Here is a 13,962-nt window from a genome sequence, read left to right on the forward strand (position 1 = left end):
CCGCGTCTCTGGACAGGGCCCCTGTCCATGCTCCATATATGGAGCTGGCCTGTTCTGACATCACAACACTCCATATTTGGGCATGCCTGACACAGAACATATATAGGAATAAAAGAACACAGAGAGACAGATGCAGAAATCTCCATATATATGGGCATTAAAGGGACACAGACAGATGGGTACAACGGGTATTGCATAGCCGGGTGGGGCATGGATCTCCAACTTCCACCGTTACCGACTCGGTGCTCTACAGCCAGGCACCGGTCTAGTCCTTTATAATGGAAGATGTCAGGGCGTTCCACATTCTGGTGGCAGAGGCAGTGTATAGTAGAATGAATGTTTGTGCTAAAATCGGGGGCTACGAGAATTTCTCCTGTGGGATTAATTCAGATCTGTCTCTGTCTATCTATCCATGCTATCTAATCACATGATCTAAGAGGGGGGCGGATCAAGAACAGAAAATAATACTCTCTCTCACTCTGACAGTCCTACTTTTATCGCTTTATCATTATCAACCACCTGCTGCTGCTGCAGTTCTCAGACACACACACACACACACACACACACACACACACACACACACACACACACACACACCCTCAGAGCGGATACACTCGCTTTGAAAAGCATCCTGCCTGTCCTGCCCTGCCTTTTCTTCCCTGACCCACACAGAGCAACATCATAAGGCTGCACATGAACGGTAAGAAATGTGCTGCATGCATACTTTCTTTTTTACAATCTCACGATTATTGTTTCATTCATACAAAAATAATGAAGGAATGTGACATGCAACACTGTTGAAGGAGGAAATGAGGCTTGCACAGCCAAAACGAGATGATGTTTTACATGAATTGAAACATTTTCATCTAAAATGCATCACCAAGTCAAAGCAAGCGTTTCAGAACGTCAAATATTTGTTGGAGATTATTTATTGATTAATGGTTATATGATTTAACATGCAATTAAGTGTAAAATTACTGATTACAGAAAACAGATTACAATGACAGTCAAAAATATAAGTTTTGGATCTGAGCCATGCTGGAATGTTGCAAGAGTCAGTCTCTCTTGCACAAACCGGAATATTTTGTTTAATAATTATGTTTTATCATGGCAATGAACCATGAAAAGACGTTCTGACATCTTTCATTTTCATGCTTCTGCACCGTGGTCAGCACCGCTGCAATGTTGGTGTGTGGCGTGCGCCCTCTGCTTGTTTAATGCCAATGAACCGGGGACCCCATGTAATTCCGACGGAGCATTAGTCCGACATGCATCCGTTTGAGGTGGGTTGTCGTTTGTCGGACCAATGACTAGTCTGAACAATGTACTGCCCCAATCTTTCCACAATGGCCTGTTATAGCGCCACCATTAGGCCGGTCAAATGGAAGGACATGGAATGCCGCAGCCGCACACTCGCAAAACTGATTTAGTTGAAACTCCGGGATCTATGATATGGTGCTTCCCCAACTTCCCCCATAAAATGTGTTATTTGATTCGTGGCTCTGATAGTAAGTTTTTCTTCGCATCAGGATGCCTTGTAAGCTTGTAGGTTGGCTATTGCCGAATAGCCGCTTTTTTTTATTGGGCTTAAATGTTACATTTTGCCGTGGGGCTCCCTGGAACCCCCTCAAGGGCTAATCATCCTGGCACTTTCCCTTTTTATATTTGTGTATGTTTTATTCATTTATTGTATTGTTTTTTATACTCTGCTAAACAAAATGAGATAAAATCAGTCTTGACTAAATCAGTTTTGACTAAATATGAAAGAGAGAACGGAACGACGGAGGTACATTACAAAGTGTCAGACATATCAGTCTTAGAGCAGCGAAGATGGAGGGGACGACCTGAGGGGGGGGGGGGGGGTGGTTGTGTGTGTGTGTGTGTGTGTGTGTGTGTGTGTGTGTGTGTATGTGTGTGTGTGTGTGTGTGTGTGGTACCTTATCTACCTTGTCTCATTCTCTCTCTTTCACTTTCGCAAGTATTAATATACCTTGTTGTGTGGAAATAATAATTAAAAAAAGTCCCCCCATTCTGTGTTTCCTAGAACTGGAGTTCTGGAATGTGTTACAAAAAGAATCATTAACATGGTGAATCACATCTTGATGATGTCATCAAGATGTGTTTCACCATGTTAATGATTCTTTTCAGACCTCCAGTTCTAGGAAACACAGAATGGGGGTACTTTTTTATTATTTCCACACAACAGCTCTAAGGTATATTATTGACATAGTAAAATGTTGAAAATGAGTGGAATGCCCCTTAAGTGTCTTTAATATCAATCCTGCACTGTACAGTGTCCTTGTGTGCTCTGTAGTTTGCTGTCCAGAAGCTGTGTGTTCATTGTCACCTTCAGCTTGGCTTACCTCGGTTGACTCAGTTGTTGTTGTGTCTGATGGATGAGGTAGCCTGTCTAACAGTTTATCTGCTGTTAATGTTTCAACAAAAACCTTTTCAGAGATGTTGCGCTTTACAGGGCAGTGAAACACCAGCTGGGGGAAATCACGGGCCAACCGCCTTTTCAGTTTATCCTGCCTGCAAAATAAAATTATAGAGAAAGATGAGCACAAGTGTATAAATAAAGGGATTTCTTTTTCACAATGAGAACCATCCATCGATCCATCTACAACCACGTATCCGTAGTCGGGTCGCGGTGAACAATGCAACCGTGTTGCCGTTTTGAATGATGCGAGACAAAATAGTTCTCGGGTTTGGTGTTTTTATTTGTTTCCTCTTTTATTTCTCTTTTTTTTTTCTCAGTCTGTGTTTTTCAAAGGGAGTTGGGGAGGCAGCTGCCTTCCTTGCCTCTATTGTAATTTGTAAATGCCTCTGGTCTGCTATAAACGCAACACGAGATGGCATAAACACAACACAAGATATCTGTTTAGACAAATACCAAATACCTCCCCTTCTACTTCTTCCCCAGTTGTCAACACTTGACTTGAAATGAAATACTTGCCATGGTTGCAAAGGTACTATTAATTGATTGCTTGCGGCCCGTGGTGGGAGTTCTGGTCTTGTTTTGGTGAATATTAAGTTGTTTCAGTTATTCGGTGGGGGCCACGCATAAAAATAATGAATCCACAAAACTAGTGTCATTTGTATTGTTGACCTATTTCTAACATATAGAGCAACTTTCCTTCAACTTTGACCCCTCTGTCACATGGAACTATAGGTTTTGTGCTGCTGCTGGTGTAGTGATACTGGACACAAAAATGGTAATGTGACAGGGGGGTCAAAGTTGAACGAAAGTTGCTCTATATGGTAGAAATAGATCAACAATACAAATTACGCTAATTTTATTTTTAATGCTTGGCCCCAGACCCCCACCAAATGCTCGGAACTACTTAATATTCACCAAAACCAGACCAGAACTCCCACCACGGGGCTCAGGCAATCAATTATTACCTTTGCAACCATAATAGTAATGGCAAGTATTTCCTACAGCTTTAAGTCCAAAACTCTGAACTCTAACCCTTTTATTTAAAGGACCACTTTTGCCATTTTCAACCCATCTTCATAATAATTGGTCCTACTCATAAGATGTCACCATTTCAGTCTACTAAGTTTCTCCTCCAGCGTGCTAAGGGACCGGTCGAAATTTATATAGAGCGTCGCAGTCCCGCCTCCTACCCTGGACCAGGAAATGAAACCCAATGCATTATTCTCATAGACATTTCTTAAAGTATTTATTTAAAGACGGTTACGCCGCGGACAAAGCCAACTCGAGTCGTGACAACTCATGACAACACAAACAATATTTTGGACCAAACAAATAATTACAAAGAAGAAAAACAACAACAAAAGTGTTGTAACCTGCCGTTTTTTTCTTCTTTCTAATTATTTGTTTGGTCCAAAATATTGTTTGTGTTGTCATGAGTTGTCACGACTCGAGTTGGCTTTGTCCGCGGCGTAACCGTCTTTAAATAAATACTTTAAGAAATGTCTATGAGAATAATGCATTGGGTTTCATTTCCTGGTCCAGGGTAGGAGGCGGGACTGCGACGCTCTATAGGGGTACCCCTGGAGGAAATGTATGTGTCCTGATATAAAATAACATCACCCTCCCTGTGAATGAAAATAAAAATCCAGTCCCCTCCCCAGGTGATTAAACAAAAAGGAATCACCCTCCCCTATTAATTAATATCACATTTACCTGAGTATTATTTATTCCTAACTTTAATCTGGTAATCTGCTTTAATATAAAAATCGCAGAAAAAAACTCCACTGTGAGGCTTGAACTCACTGCCAAAGTGGACAATGGTCTCGTAGTCTACCGCCTAACACAGTAAGCTATTGAAAAGTGGGGGTTGAAGTGTGTACTTACACACTTGGATAGGCCAAGCACAATGATTGACGGAGAACAATGAAAACCGGTCCTGTTGGGAAGAACCAAGTGAAAGCAACAGAGGGGTATCGTTGACCAAAGTTGTACTTTAATTCAGAAAAGCTGTAGTATTAGATATATATATAAAACCCTGACTATTTTATTATCAAAATTGGATCACCCTCCCTTGGACTCGAAATAAGATTAGCTCACCCTCCCTCTGACTAAAATTAATAAGACATGGCCCTCCCCTATTTTCCTCCAGGGCCCCCTTTTCTAAATTTCGACTGGTCCCTAACCTTCCAGGAAGGAAATCAAGGCTGTCGTTTCTATTATCTTGTTATTATCCCCATGTAGATGATGATGGCAGAGAACGGCTCCGCCGTACCATGTGAGTCCATCGACGACTTCCGTAACTCCGTCTACTCCACGGTCTACTCCGTCATCACCATACTGGGCCTGTCCGGGAACGGCTTCGCCCTGGTGGTCCTGATCCGGACCTATCAGCAGAACTCTCCCTTCCACGTGTACATGCTCAACCTGGCTGTGTCCGACCTGCTGTGCGTGAGCACGCTGCCGCTGCGCGTCATCTACTACGTCAACAAGGGACAGTGGAACCTGGGCGACTTCCTCTGTCGGATCAGGTCAGTGTACTAACGGTAAATGGTCAAGGGTGGAATGTAACTAAACGATACGTAGCTTGCAGAGTTAGTTCAGTCAGATCAGATACTCGAGCGGCTTCATGCTATGCTCAAGGGCGCATACATATACTCATACTCGAGGGGTTAATATGCTGCATTACTATGTGGGTGTATAGTATTCAGTGTTTGCAAGACCCACATGTCATACGCTGACGTGGCAGTCAGCTGACCAATTGGGCGGGGTATACAAGCTCACCTAGACTGCATGCTTTCTTCCTGCCTTCTAGTTCCTGGTTGTTATGTGATGTTTGCTCCCACCGCCACCCCAGCACCACCGGCGGGCTCTTTTTGTTCCCCATGGGGGGGTTGCTATTGTATATCTATCTCCCTGCTCATAATGTTTAATGATGGTGTTTAATTGTGCCGAGCAGGGAGAAAAAGGTAGCAGAGCCGAACCCAAGATAAAATATTATATGCACACTTGTATTCTCATTCTGTAGAAAATATCGGTTAAATCTATTTGTGAGTTATCTGACTGAAATTAATTTCCTTTTCTTTCTTTTTTTTTTCTTTTTTTTTTTTGTAACTTTTTTTTCACCCAGAGTTAATTGTCTATAAAATCTGTAATCCTGGGCGCTACACTCCCTCTGCCAACCTGGGGAGAGCAATGGACTGACCTCATGCTTCTCAATGCAGCACACGTTGTGAGCTTGTAGATCTAGAGATTGTTTGGCTACGGCTCGGAGGTGTCATATTGATAATGGTTGCAATAAAGTTGGAGAAGCACGGCTGTGAACAAATAAGGGCGTCTGGTACTGGGAGATTGCAGGTGGTTTCATATTGATAATGGTTACCATAAAGTTGATGGCCCTGCAGAGGTGGCCAGCAGGAGAAGGAATCAAATCAACAGTTATTTATATAGCACATTTTAAAGTGCTTCACAAGAAAATTAAAATCAAAGCAAATTACATCAAGCAGAACAAAGGAATTACATAGCATTAGAACCAACATGAGTCATGGACAACAGGAATAAATACATAAACAAATTAAAATCACATAACATTAAAAGCCAGGGGGAAAAAAAGTGTGTTTTAATAGGAAAGAACGGGGAAGGAACTAGAAGCTTATATAATTTATTCTGGGAAATGCCATATCAGGGGCCCCAATGAGGGGCATTAATTAATCAGTTTCCAAATCCGCCGATTATAATGGGCATGACTATAAAGAAAATGATTACAAAAGTATGAGCTGTTACGATTGGTATATGAGGCTGTGATTGGCTCCGCATATTTCAGAGCATTGTCCATAAAATACCCCTGGTCGTGATGTAGGGAAGGTTCTGTTTTAGAACTGCGTTTATTTTTACGCCCAGGGCTGGGACATTTCTTTTGGGTCTTGAGCTAAAAAGTTTGTGAACCACAGGAGTCTGCCATGACAATAGTCACTCCAGCGACCATGAGTGTGCCACAGCAGGCACTCCGTTTCTCCAATACGCACCACACTTGGCACAAACACTGTTCAGGGGCCTGCCGAGAGAATAGACAAATAGTCAAAACAAACGTAAATTGCACAAATACTGTATGGGGCACTACAGCAGTGTTACAGCAGTGTTTAACACTTGGCCATGTGTTAAACATCATGGCCATGATCGCCGACAGGCATTATTCAGACACTCTACCCAAAGCCTAAACCTCACAGGAAACCACGGGTTAGTTGTAACCGGCCGCGCATGTCGGGAGCGACGGTGTTGTCGGACTAATGCCTGTCGGACTGTTGGTATGTCTAACCAAACGCATGCACCCCAGTGACCATTGCCGTCATCAGTGCAATATAGGACTAGATTTAAAGGCCTTAAAATCTAGTTAATATTATAAATGTTTTATTTTTTTTTAACATTTTTTGTCAAATACACGACAAGACAACAATACAAGACATCAAATGACAGAAAAGTAAGCTTAACACTACATACAAAAGACACACACACACACACACACACACACACACACACACACACACACACACACACAGAAGAAAAACAAGGGAACACATGGGTGGGATCGATGACCATCAGAGAGCAGGGATAGTTACAGTTACTTACATCTCATTGAGTCATCTCTTGAAACATGGAGAAGTTGGAGACTTTATCAGTATACATTTTTTGGCAGCAACCAAACCATACATGCGTTAAGAATCTGTTTTTGGTGGGAAGGAAGAGCCCTTGTCTCATCAGAGCAAACAACTGAATATCCCTTTCCAGTTGTCTGGAGAACCAATTAAATATATTTCCCCAGAAATTGTTTTTTACTGAACACTGCCAGAAACTATGTGACACAGAACCCTCTGCGATACCACATCTATCACACATATGTGACTGTTGGGTACATTTGACTAAGTTTAGATTTGGAGCAATACAATCTGTGCAATTCTTTAAATTTTATTATATTAGTTTTTATTAGGTTTTTTATAGACACGACAAACAAGACAATACATAACAATGACACATACACCAGACTGGGCAATGTACAGTATATAAAACGAGTGGCGGACCTATTGTGATGAGATAGCATATAGTAAGGGCATTTTATCAGGTATTTGACCAATCTGGGAACTAAATCGTTACCAAGAAATTTCTTCACCAATGTGTTTCTAAAGGTGTCTAATAACATATACTAAAAGTTTGAAATTCAACTCCTGTGGGAAATTGAGACCTATTGTGATGAGATAGCATATAGTAAGGGCATTTTATCAGGTATTTGACCAATCTGGGAACTAAATCGTTACCAAGAAATTTCTTCACCAATGTGTTTCTAAAGGTGTCTAATAACATATACTAAAAGTTTGAAATTCAACTCCTGTGGGAAATTGAGACCTATTGTGATGAGATAGCATATAGTAAGGGGCGGGCATTTTATCAGGTATTTGACCAATCTGGGAACTAAATCGTTACCAAGAAATTTCTTCACCAATGTGTTTCTAAAGGTGTCTAATAACATATACTAAAAGTTTGAAATTCAACTCCTGTGGGAAATTGAGTTATTAGCATAATATGTGACCATACCCATAACATCCTATATAAGGCAAAAAAGTCCAAAGTAGCATGTGACATATGAAACTAGGGGGTTTTCATGATTCTGAATCCATTCCAAGCATTAGTTTTGCACAAAAAACACTCCTTGGGCTAAATTAGGCCATATCCACTTGACCAAATGTGCTGACCTCATCACGTTTGTGAGGCCGTTTTCCTCCCAAGGAGTGTTTTTTGTGCAAAACTAATGCTTGGAATGGATTCAGAATCATGAAAACCCCCTAGTTTCATATGTCACATGCTACTTAAAGAATGATGAAATTTGGACTTTTTTGCCTTATATAGGATGTTGTGGGTATGGTCCAAGGGGGCAGTGAGGCTATTCAACGTTGAAGCTCTGGGTCCTAGTGGTAGGAGGAGGGACTACAGGCGGACCCGTGGATTCATGACCGGGAAACGTGCAGCTGGGCTTTAACGTTGAGCGCTCGGTTGCCCTACGTCACTCAGGACCTCAAAGTTGAGGTCTGGGGAGGGACTTCCGGCAGTCTTCCGGGTGCTTCAAAACGCCACTGAGCAACTTCCACTGACATGAATAGCTGGGGGGGCGGAGCTTCGCGCCAGTTCAGTCTCTATTATATATATACTCTATGGTATGGTCACATATTATGCTAATAACTCAATTTCCCACGGGAGTTGAATTTCAAACTTTTAGTACATGTTATTAGACACCTTTAGAAACACATTGGTGAAGAAATTTCTTGGTAACGATTTAGTTCCCAGATTTTCATAGATTTCTCTTACTAATAGGCCTCTGAGCACAACAATCATGAAACATCAACAAAAGCACAGCAGCAGGGCATGCAGAGCAGCAGCCATACAGAACATAAACATCAACAAGAGCACAGCAGCAGGGCAAACAGGCTAGCAGTTACACAGTGGAATCAGGGTGAGCTGTAATCGGGCCCCATACAGTATATATTCAAATGTTGCTAGACTGTCCTGGCCATTGCAACGCAACCTCTCCAAATGTATCAAAGATACAAATTCATTAAGCCTTTTAATGAAACATGGTACAGTGGGTGTCTTCCACTCAGTTAAGATAATTATTTTGGCTACTAATGTGCCGAGCATGAGCGTCTGCTGTATAGTATATGGCAGCGCGAGGGAGGCGTCGGAGCATCCGAACAGGGCAGCTAGAACAATATTAATACGGTATACTTTGCTGTATATTTTGCTGTACCATGCAAAAATATTTTGCCAAAACAAAACCATTTTTGGGCAGGACCAGAAGGTGTGGCCCTTGGAGATATTGCATCTACCACAGATATCGGAAACAGCTGGGTACATTTTGTTCATTCTGACCTTTGCGTAATGTAATCTATGGATGACTTTAATCTGGATAAAGGAAAGGGGAAAGGAACTGGTTGGAATAACGTGCTCCATCCACGCGCTACGTCCAACCAGGGAGGAGCAACTCAGGCATGAAGGAAGCATGAGTTCAAGTCCGTTGCTCTCCCCATGTCCCCCATATATGGGGACTAGGTTGGCGGAGGGTGTGTACTGTGTAGAGCCCAGGATCACATTAGATAATTGACACAGGGGTGAAAAATGGGTTACAAAATCGTGGGATAAAAAAAAAGGAATAGACAGTTTGGAGAACATTGATATCAATTTGGAGATAAGTTGTTTGGAGTTGTTTCAATAACGCATATAAACAGTGTTCCTGAGGTAGATTTTGAAAATTATTAAATTGATGTCTGACTTGTAAATAATGAAAAAAGTGTATATTTAGAATTGATAGCAGCTCTGAATACTAGACAGGCCCTCCTCCCACAACTCATCTGATATTGCAATGCCCAACTCCTCAGCCCATGCATCTCTGAGTTGACCAGAGTCCACCGACGCCCCAAAGGCAGCAACAAAGCCAGAAACTAAATGTTTAGAGTTGGGATGTGTGAGCATTAGGTCAACCTGTGGCCCTTGGGTTTGACTGTACATTCTGGGATATGTTCACTCACAAAATGCCTAATTTGGAGGAACCGGAAGAAATGTGCTTGAGGAATATGATATTTAGTCTGCAATTGAGCTAAAGATGCCACTTCGTTCTCTATGTAAAGATCTCCACGTAGCTCAGTCCCCTATAATCTGAAAATACGCCATTTTTCAGGTTTGAATAATAGATTGTGCTATAGGTGTATACATAAATATTAGCCAGAGTAAAACACTTTCTAATCTGGTTCAGAATCTTCGGGGAGTTCCTAAGAACAAAATTATGATCTAACAGTTTACGTGAAGGCTGTACTCTGGAGAAAAGCAGAGATGGGAGTGAGGTTTCTGAGACTGCCATGTATTCTATCTTTAACCAGAGGGGGGCGGCAGAGGACCAGTGAAAGGAAGAAAGCCCTACTGCCAATCTAAGCTATAAAAAAGGGGGTCATCCAAATGACATTAAACATTGAGTATTATATAAATTGTGGATCATGGTAAATTCAGGGGTTGAACGTTGGGGTACCATTGAAAACCTATATAAGGCCATATAGCCATTTGCAGTCCTTCAGCTAAAAACGTCCATAGCTGTTGTTACTAATGTGATGAGGTCATGACATTTGGGCAAGTGACTATTGCCGAATTTAGCCCATGCAGTGATTTTCGTGCAAAACTAATGCTTGGAATGGATTCAGAATCCATTGCCTTATATGTTTTTAATGGTACCCCAACTTTCAACCCACTGAATTTATTTACCCACTTCAGCCTGTGTGTGTGTGTGTGTGTGTGTGTGTGTGTGTGTGTGTGTGTGTGTGTGTGTGTGTGTGTGTGTGTGTGTGTGTGTGTGTGTGTGTGTGTGTGTGTACGTACTTTTGTACTGCAGTATTACTTTTTTTTTTTTTGGACTAAGAAGCCATTTTGGTTCCAGTTGGCACCTTGTAATGTTTCTGTGCGTGTCTCTCTCCACGACACGCAGCTCCTATGCCCTCTACGTGAACCTCTACTGCAGCATCTTCTTCATGGCTGCCATGTCCGTCACGCGCTTCGTGGCCATCGTGTTCCCAGTGCAGAACCTGCGCCTAGTGACACAGTGCCGCGCACGGCTGGTGTGTGCCGCCATCTGGGTGTTCATCTGCGCCAGCGCCTCGCCCTTCCTGATAAGAGGACAACACGTGGACCCCCACACCAACAAGACCAAGTGCTTCGAGCCGCCCACGCCGGGCAAACAGATCGACAAGCTGGTGAGTGGTGACTGATTGATTGATGTTTTTTTTTTATATAATATCGTCGTTGTCGGGTGGAAACCGGGCTTTGAGGGTATTGCAAGGCGCCCCCCGAATCATTGGCAAACACCATCCTTAATTCTAGGCCAAATACGTTTTTGACTTGTTTTAACAAATAGCCATCCAGGCCAAAGACGTCTTTAACGTCTTTTTTTTTAACATTGAAAAAAAAAGAAGAAAAGAATCTATTACTTTTTTTTAATCCTAAAAAAAAAAAAAAATGTCGGCCTGTGCTAACTATTGCTACTGCAATTTAGCTATGAATGAGTTAAGATATGTGGTATATGTGGTGCTAAGCTGAAAACCAGGTATACTTAATACTTTCCCCGAAAAACGTAACCTACGTTAATCATTAGTCTCGGCAAGCGCAAATAAACGTAAGTTACGTTTATATGTTTATACGTTATATAAAGGTTTTGTTCCGATCTAGTCGAAAGGCTTCTCACATTAGCTTCGGATGGCTATCTGTTGTTATAGCCATGACACTGCATAGCGGTCGCTGTAATGGCGCCGGCCTGTACTTCTCATCGGCTAGTGAGAGATCAACACCTAATCCGACAACACACACAACATCCGGTTCCGGTCGCCGTGTTTTGGATCTTCAAAATAATGGTTGAACGGGGGATATCCTGGCATATAGTAATCATTCTTTAATTAATCCTGGTTAATGAACTGGCCACATAAAAACATAATGTTAACACTTTCTGTACACCTTTTTTTGAAAAAGATATTCCTCTTAGTATAATCATAGGACCTGATGGTCATGTTTTAGGATGGAAAAATGCACTCCATCTTTAATTGTATGCAGATGATGCTGAACTACTTCTCTCTGGTGGTGGGCTTCATCCTTCCCTTCCTGGTCATCCTGCTGTGCTATGCGGGCATCATCCGCGTGCTGCTGTTGCGCGGCAGCGGCGTGTCGCCGATGTCGCGCAGGCAGAGCAGCGCCGGCGCCAAGGCCATCCGCATGATCGCCATTGTCACGCTGACCTTCCTGGTCAGCTTCCTGCCGTACCACATCCAGCGCAGCCTTCACATCAACTTCCTGGCGAGGGACGGCACCAGCTGTGCCGAGAAGGTAGCACACTAGAGCGTCGCAGTTCCGCCCCTTTCATGACGACGAGCGGCCCAAAAGAGAATCCCATTAATTTTGAATGGGAAATTTTGACCTGTAAGCCTCGGACAAAGCCAACTCGGATGGTGACAAATCATGACAATGAACAAAAACTTTTGGGCCGATCAAATCATTAGAAAGAAGAAAAACAACAAATAATATGTTGTACCCTTTTTTTTCTTCTTTCTAACTATTTGTTCGGCCCAAAAAACTGTGTTTATTGTCATGGTTTGTCATGATCCGAGTTGGCTTTGTCCGAGGCTTTAAAGGTCTTTAAATAAATACTTTCTGAAACATCTATGGGAAAAATGAATTGGAAATTCTCTTCCGGGCTGCTCGTCGGGACTGTGATGCTCTGTTAGCCAGTGCTATACTTGTTTTTGTTACGAGAGTATTTCCATGTTTCAATACTTTTTACTACAAACTACTACAAAGTTACATGTTGGTACTTTGTAGATGTAGATTATTCCAGATTATACTTCATAGTTGTCGTATTGAAAACACGCGTTAACAACAATGATGGTAGTGCTGTCAAACAAGTCTATGAAGCTATCTATGAAATCTATGAAAATGTTTAATCTGCAACACAGATTTTATTTTATACAACATGCCACGTCTTCATCTCTCTCTCTTGGCTAATGGGTCCTTCGCTTGAAAAACTTTGAAGACCCCATATCTAAAAGCACTTGTACCTCCTCCAACTGGCAGGTGGCTATGCAGAAGTCTGTGGTGGTGACGCTGTGCCTGGCCGCGGCCAACTCCTGCTTCGACCCGCTGCTCTACTTCTTCTCCGGGGAAGGATTCCGCACTCGCCTGACCTCCATGCGTCGCTCCAGCAAAGCCATGGCACCTCGGCACAGCGCGGATGCGGTGCAGCGTTCAGTCTCGCAAGAACAAGAACAGCTGAAGGCCTGAGACCACATAACCTCGCGCCACCAGGCTTTCCACTTAGACCACGCAAGGATGTGGGGATGGGGGATCGGGAGTCTATTGGTCATGCAGAGACATTTTGGACATGGCTTTTACATTGCTAGAAGAAGACAGGCAGCAGGAAGTAAGTCAGTCACATGCAGTTCAGGGACCCCAACACGACGGAACACCCAAATATTTGTTTTTCTGAGCCACAAGAAAGGAGCTAAATTCACATGAGAAATTTTATTGAATTAAATAATATAATAATAATAATAATATAATTTTTAACTTTAATTAATTTCACCTCCAACACTTTTCCTATTCACACGTAGTACTGTAGCAGGCTAGTCACGCAGGGGTTCCCAAACTGTGGTGCGCGAACGCCCTCTAGGGGTGTGCGTGACATGAAAAGGGTAATGGCGGTTTTATGGTGTTATTTAGCACAAATGGCAAAATCCGGTTAACCACTGTTGTAAGGAGATGTATAGAGCAGCTGCGGGAGTATACAGCAGATGCATGTCTCTCAGTGCAGTGACATTCTGTGATTCATTTCAGCAAATTCTTTCGGCAAATACAACGAGACTTAGCGTTGGGGGGGTGCGTCAGTTAGGTCAGGAGTTAACAGGGGGTGCATGGCCAAAAACGTTTGGGGTCCGCTGTAGGAGATGTTTGGCTTT

The 13,962-nt window shown here is 42.6% G+C and overlaps 1 protein-coding gene across 1 annotated transcript; it reads left to right on the forward strand.

Moving 5' to 3' along the window:
- Positions 1-681: 681 nt before the first annotated feature.
- Positions 682-13,288, forward strand: cysltr1 (cysteinyl leukotriene receptor 1; the record flags this gene model as incomplete). Its single annotated transcript, XM_079497247.1, has 5 exons — positions 682-700; positions 4,682-4,968; positions 10,953-11,217; positions 12,068-12,337; positions 13,082-13,288. The coding sequence occupies exons 2-5, from the start codon at positions 4,682-4,684 to the stop codon at positions 13,286-13,288; spliced, it is 1,029 nt and encodes a 342-aa protein (XP_079353373.1). The 5' UTR covers positions 682-700.
- Positions 13,289-13,962: the final 674 nt, after the last annotated feature.

This window comes from Electrona antarctica, assembly GCF_951216825.1.
Source record: "Electrona antarctica genome assembly, chromosome: 1".
In the NCBI taxonomy this organism is placed as follows: Eukaryota; Metazoa; Chordata; class Actinopteri; order Myctophiformes; family Myctophidae; genus Electrona; species Electrona antarctica.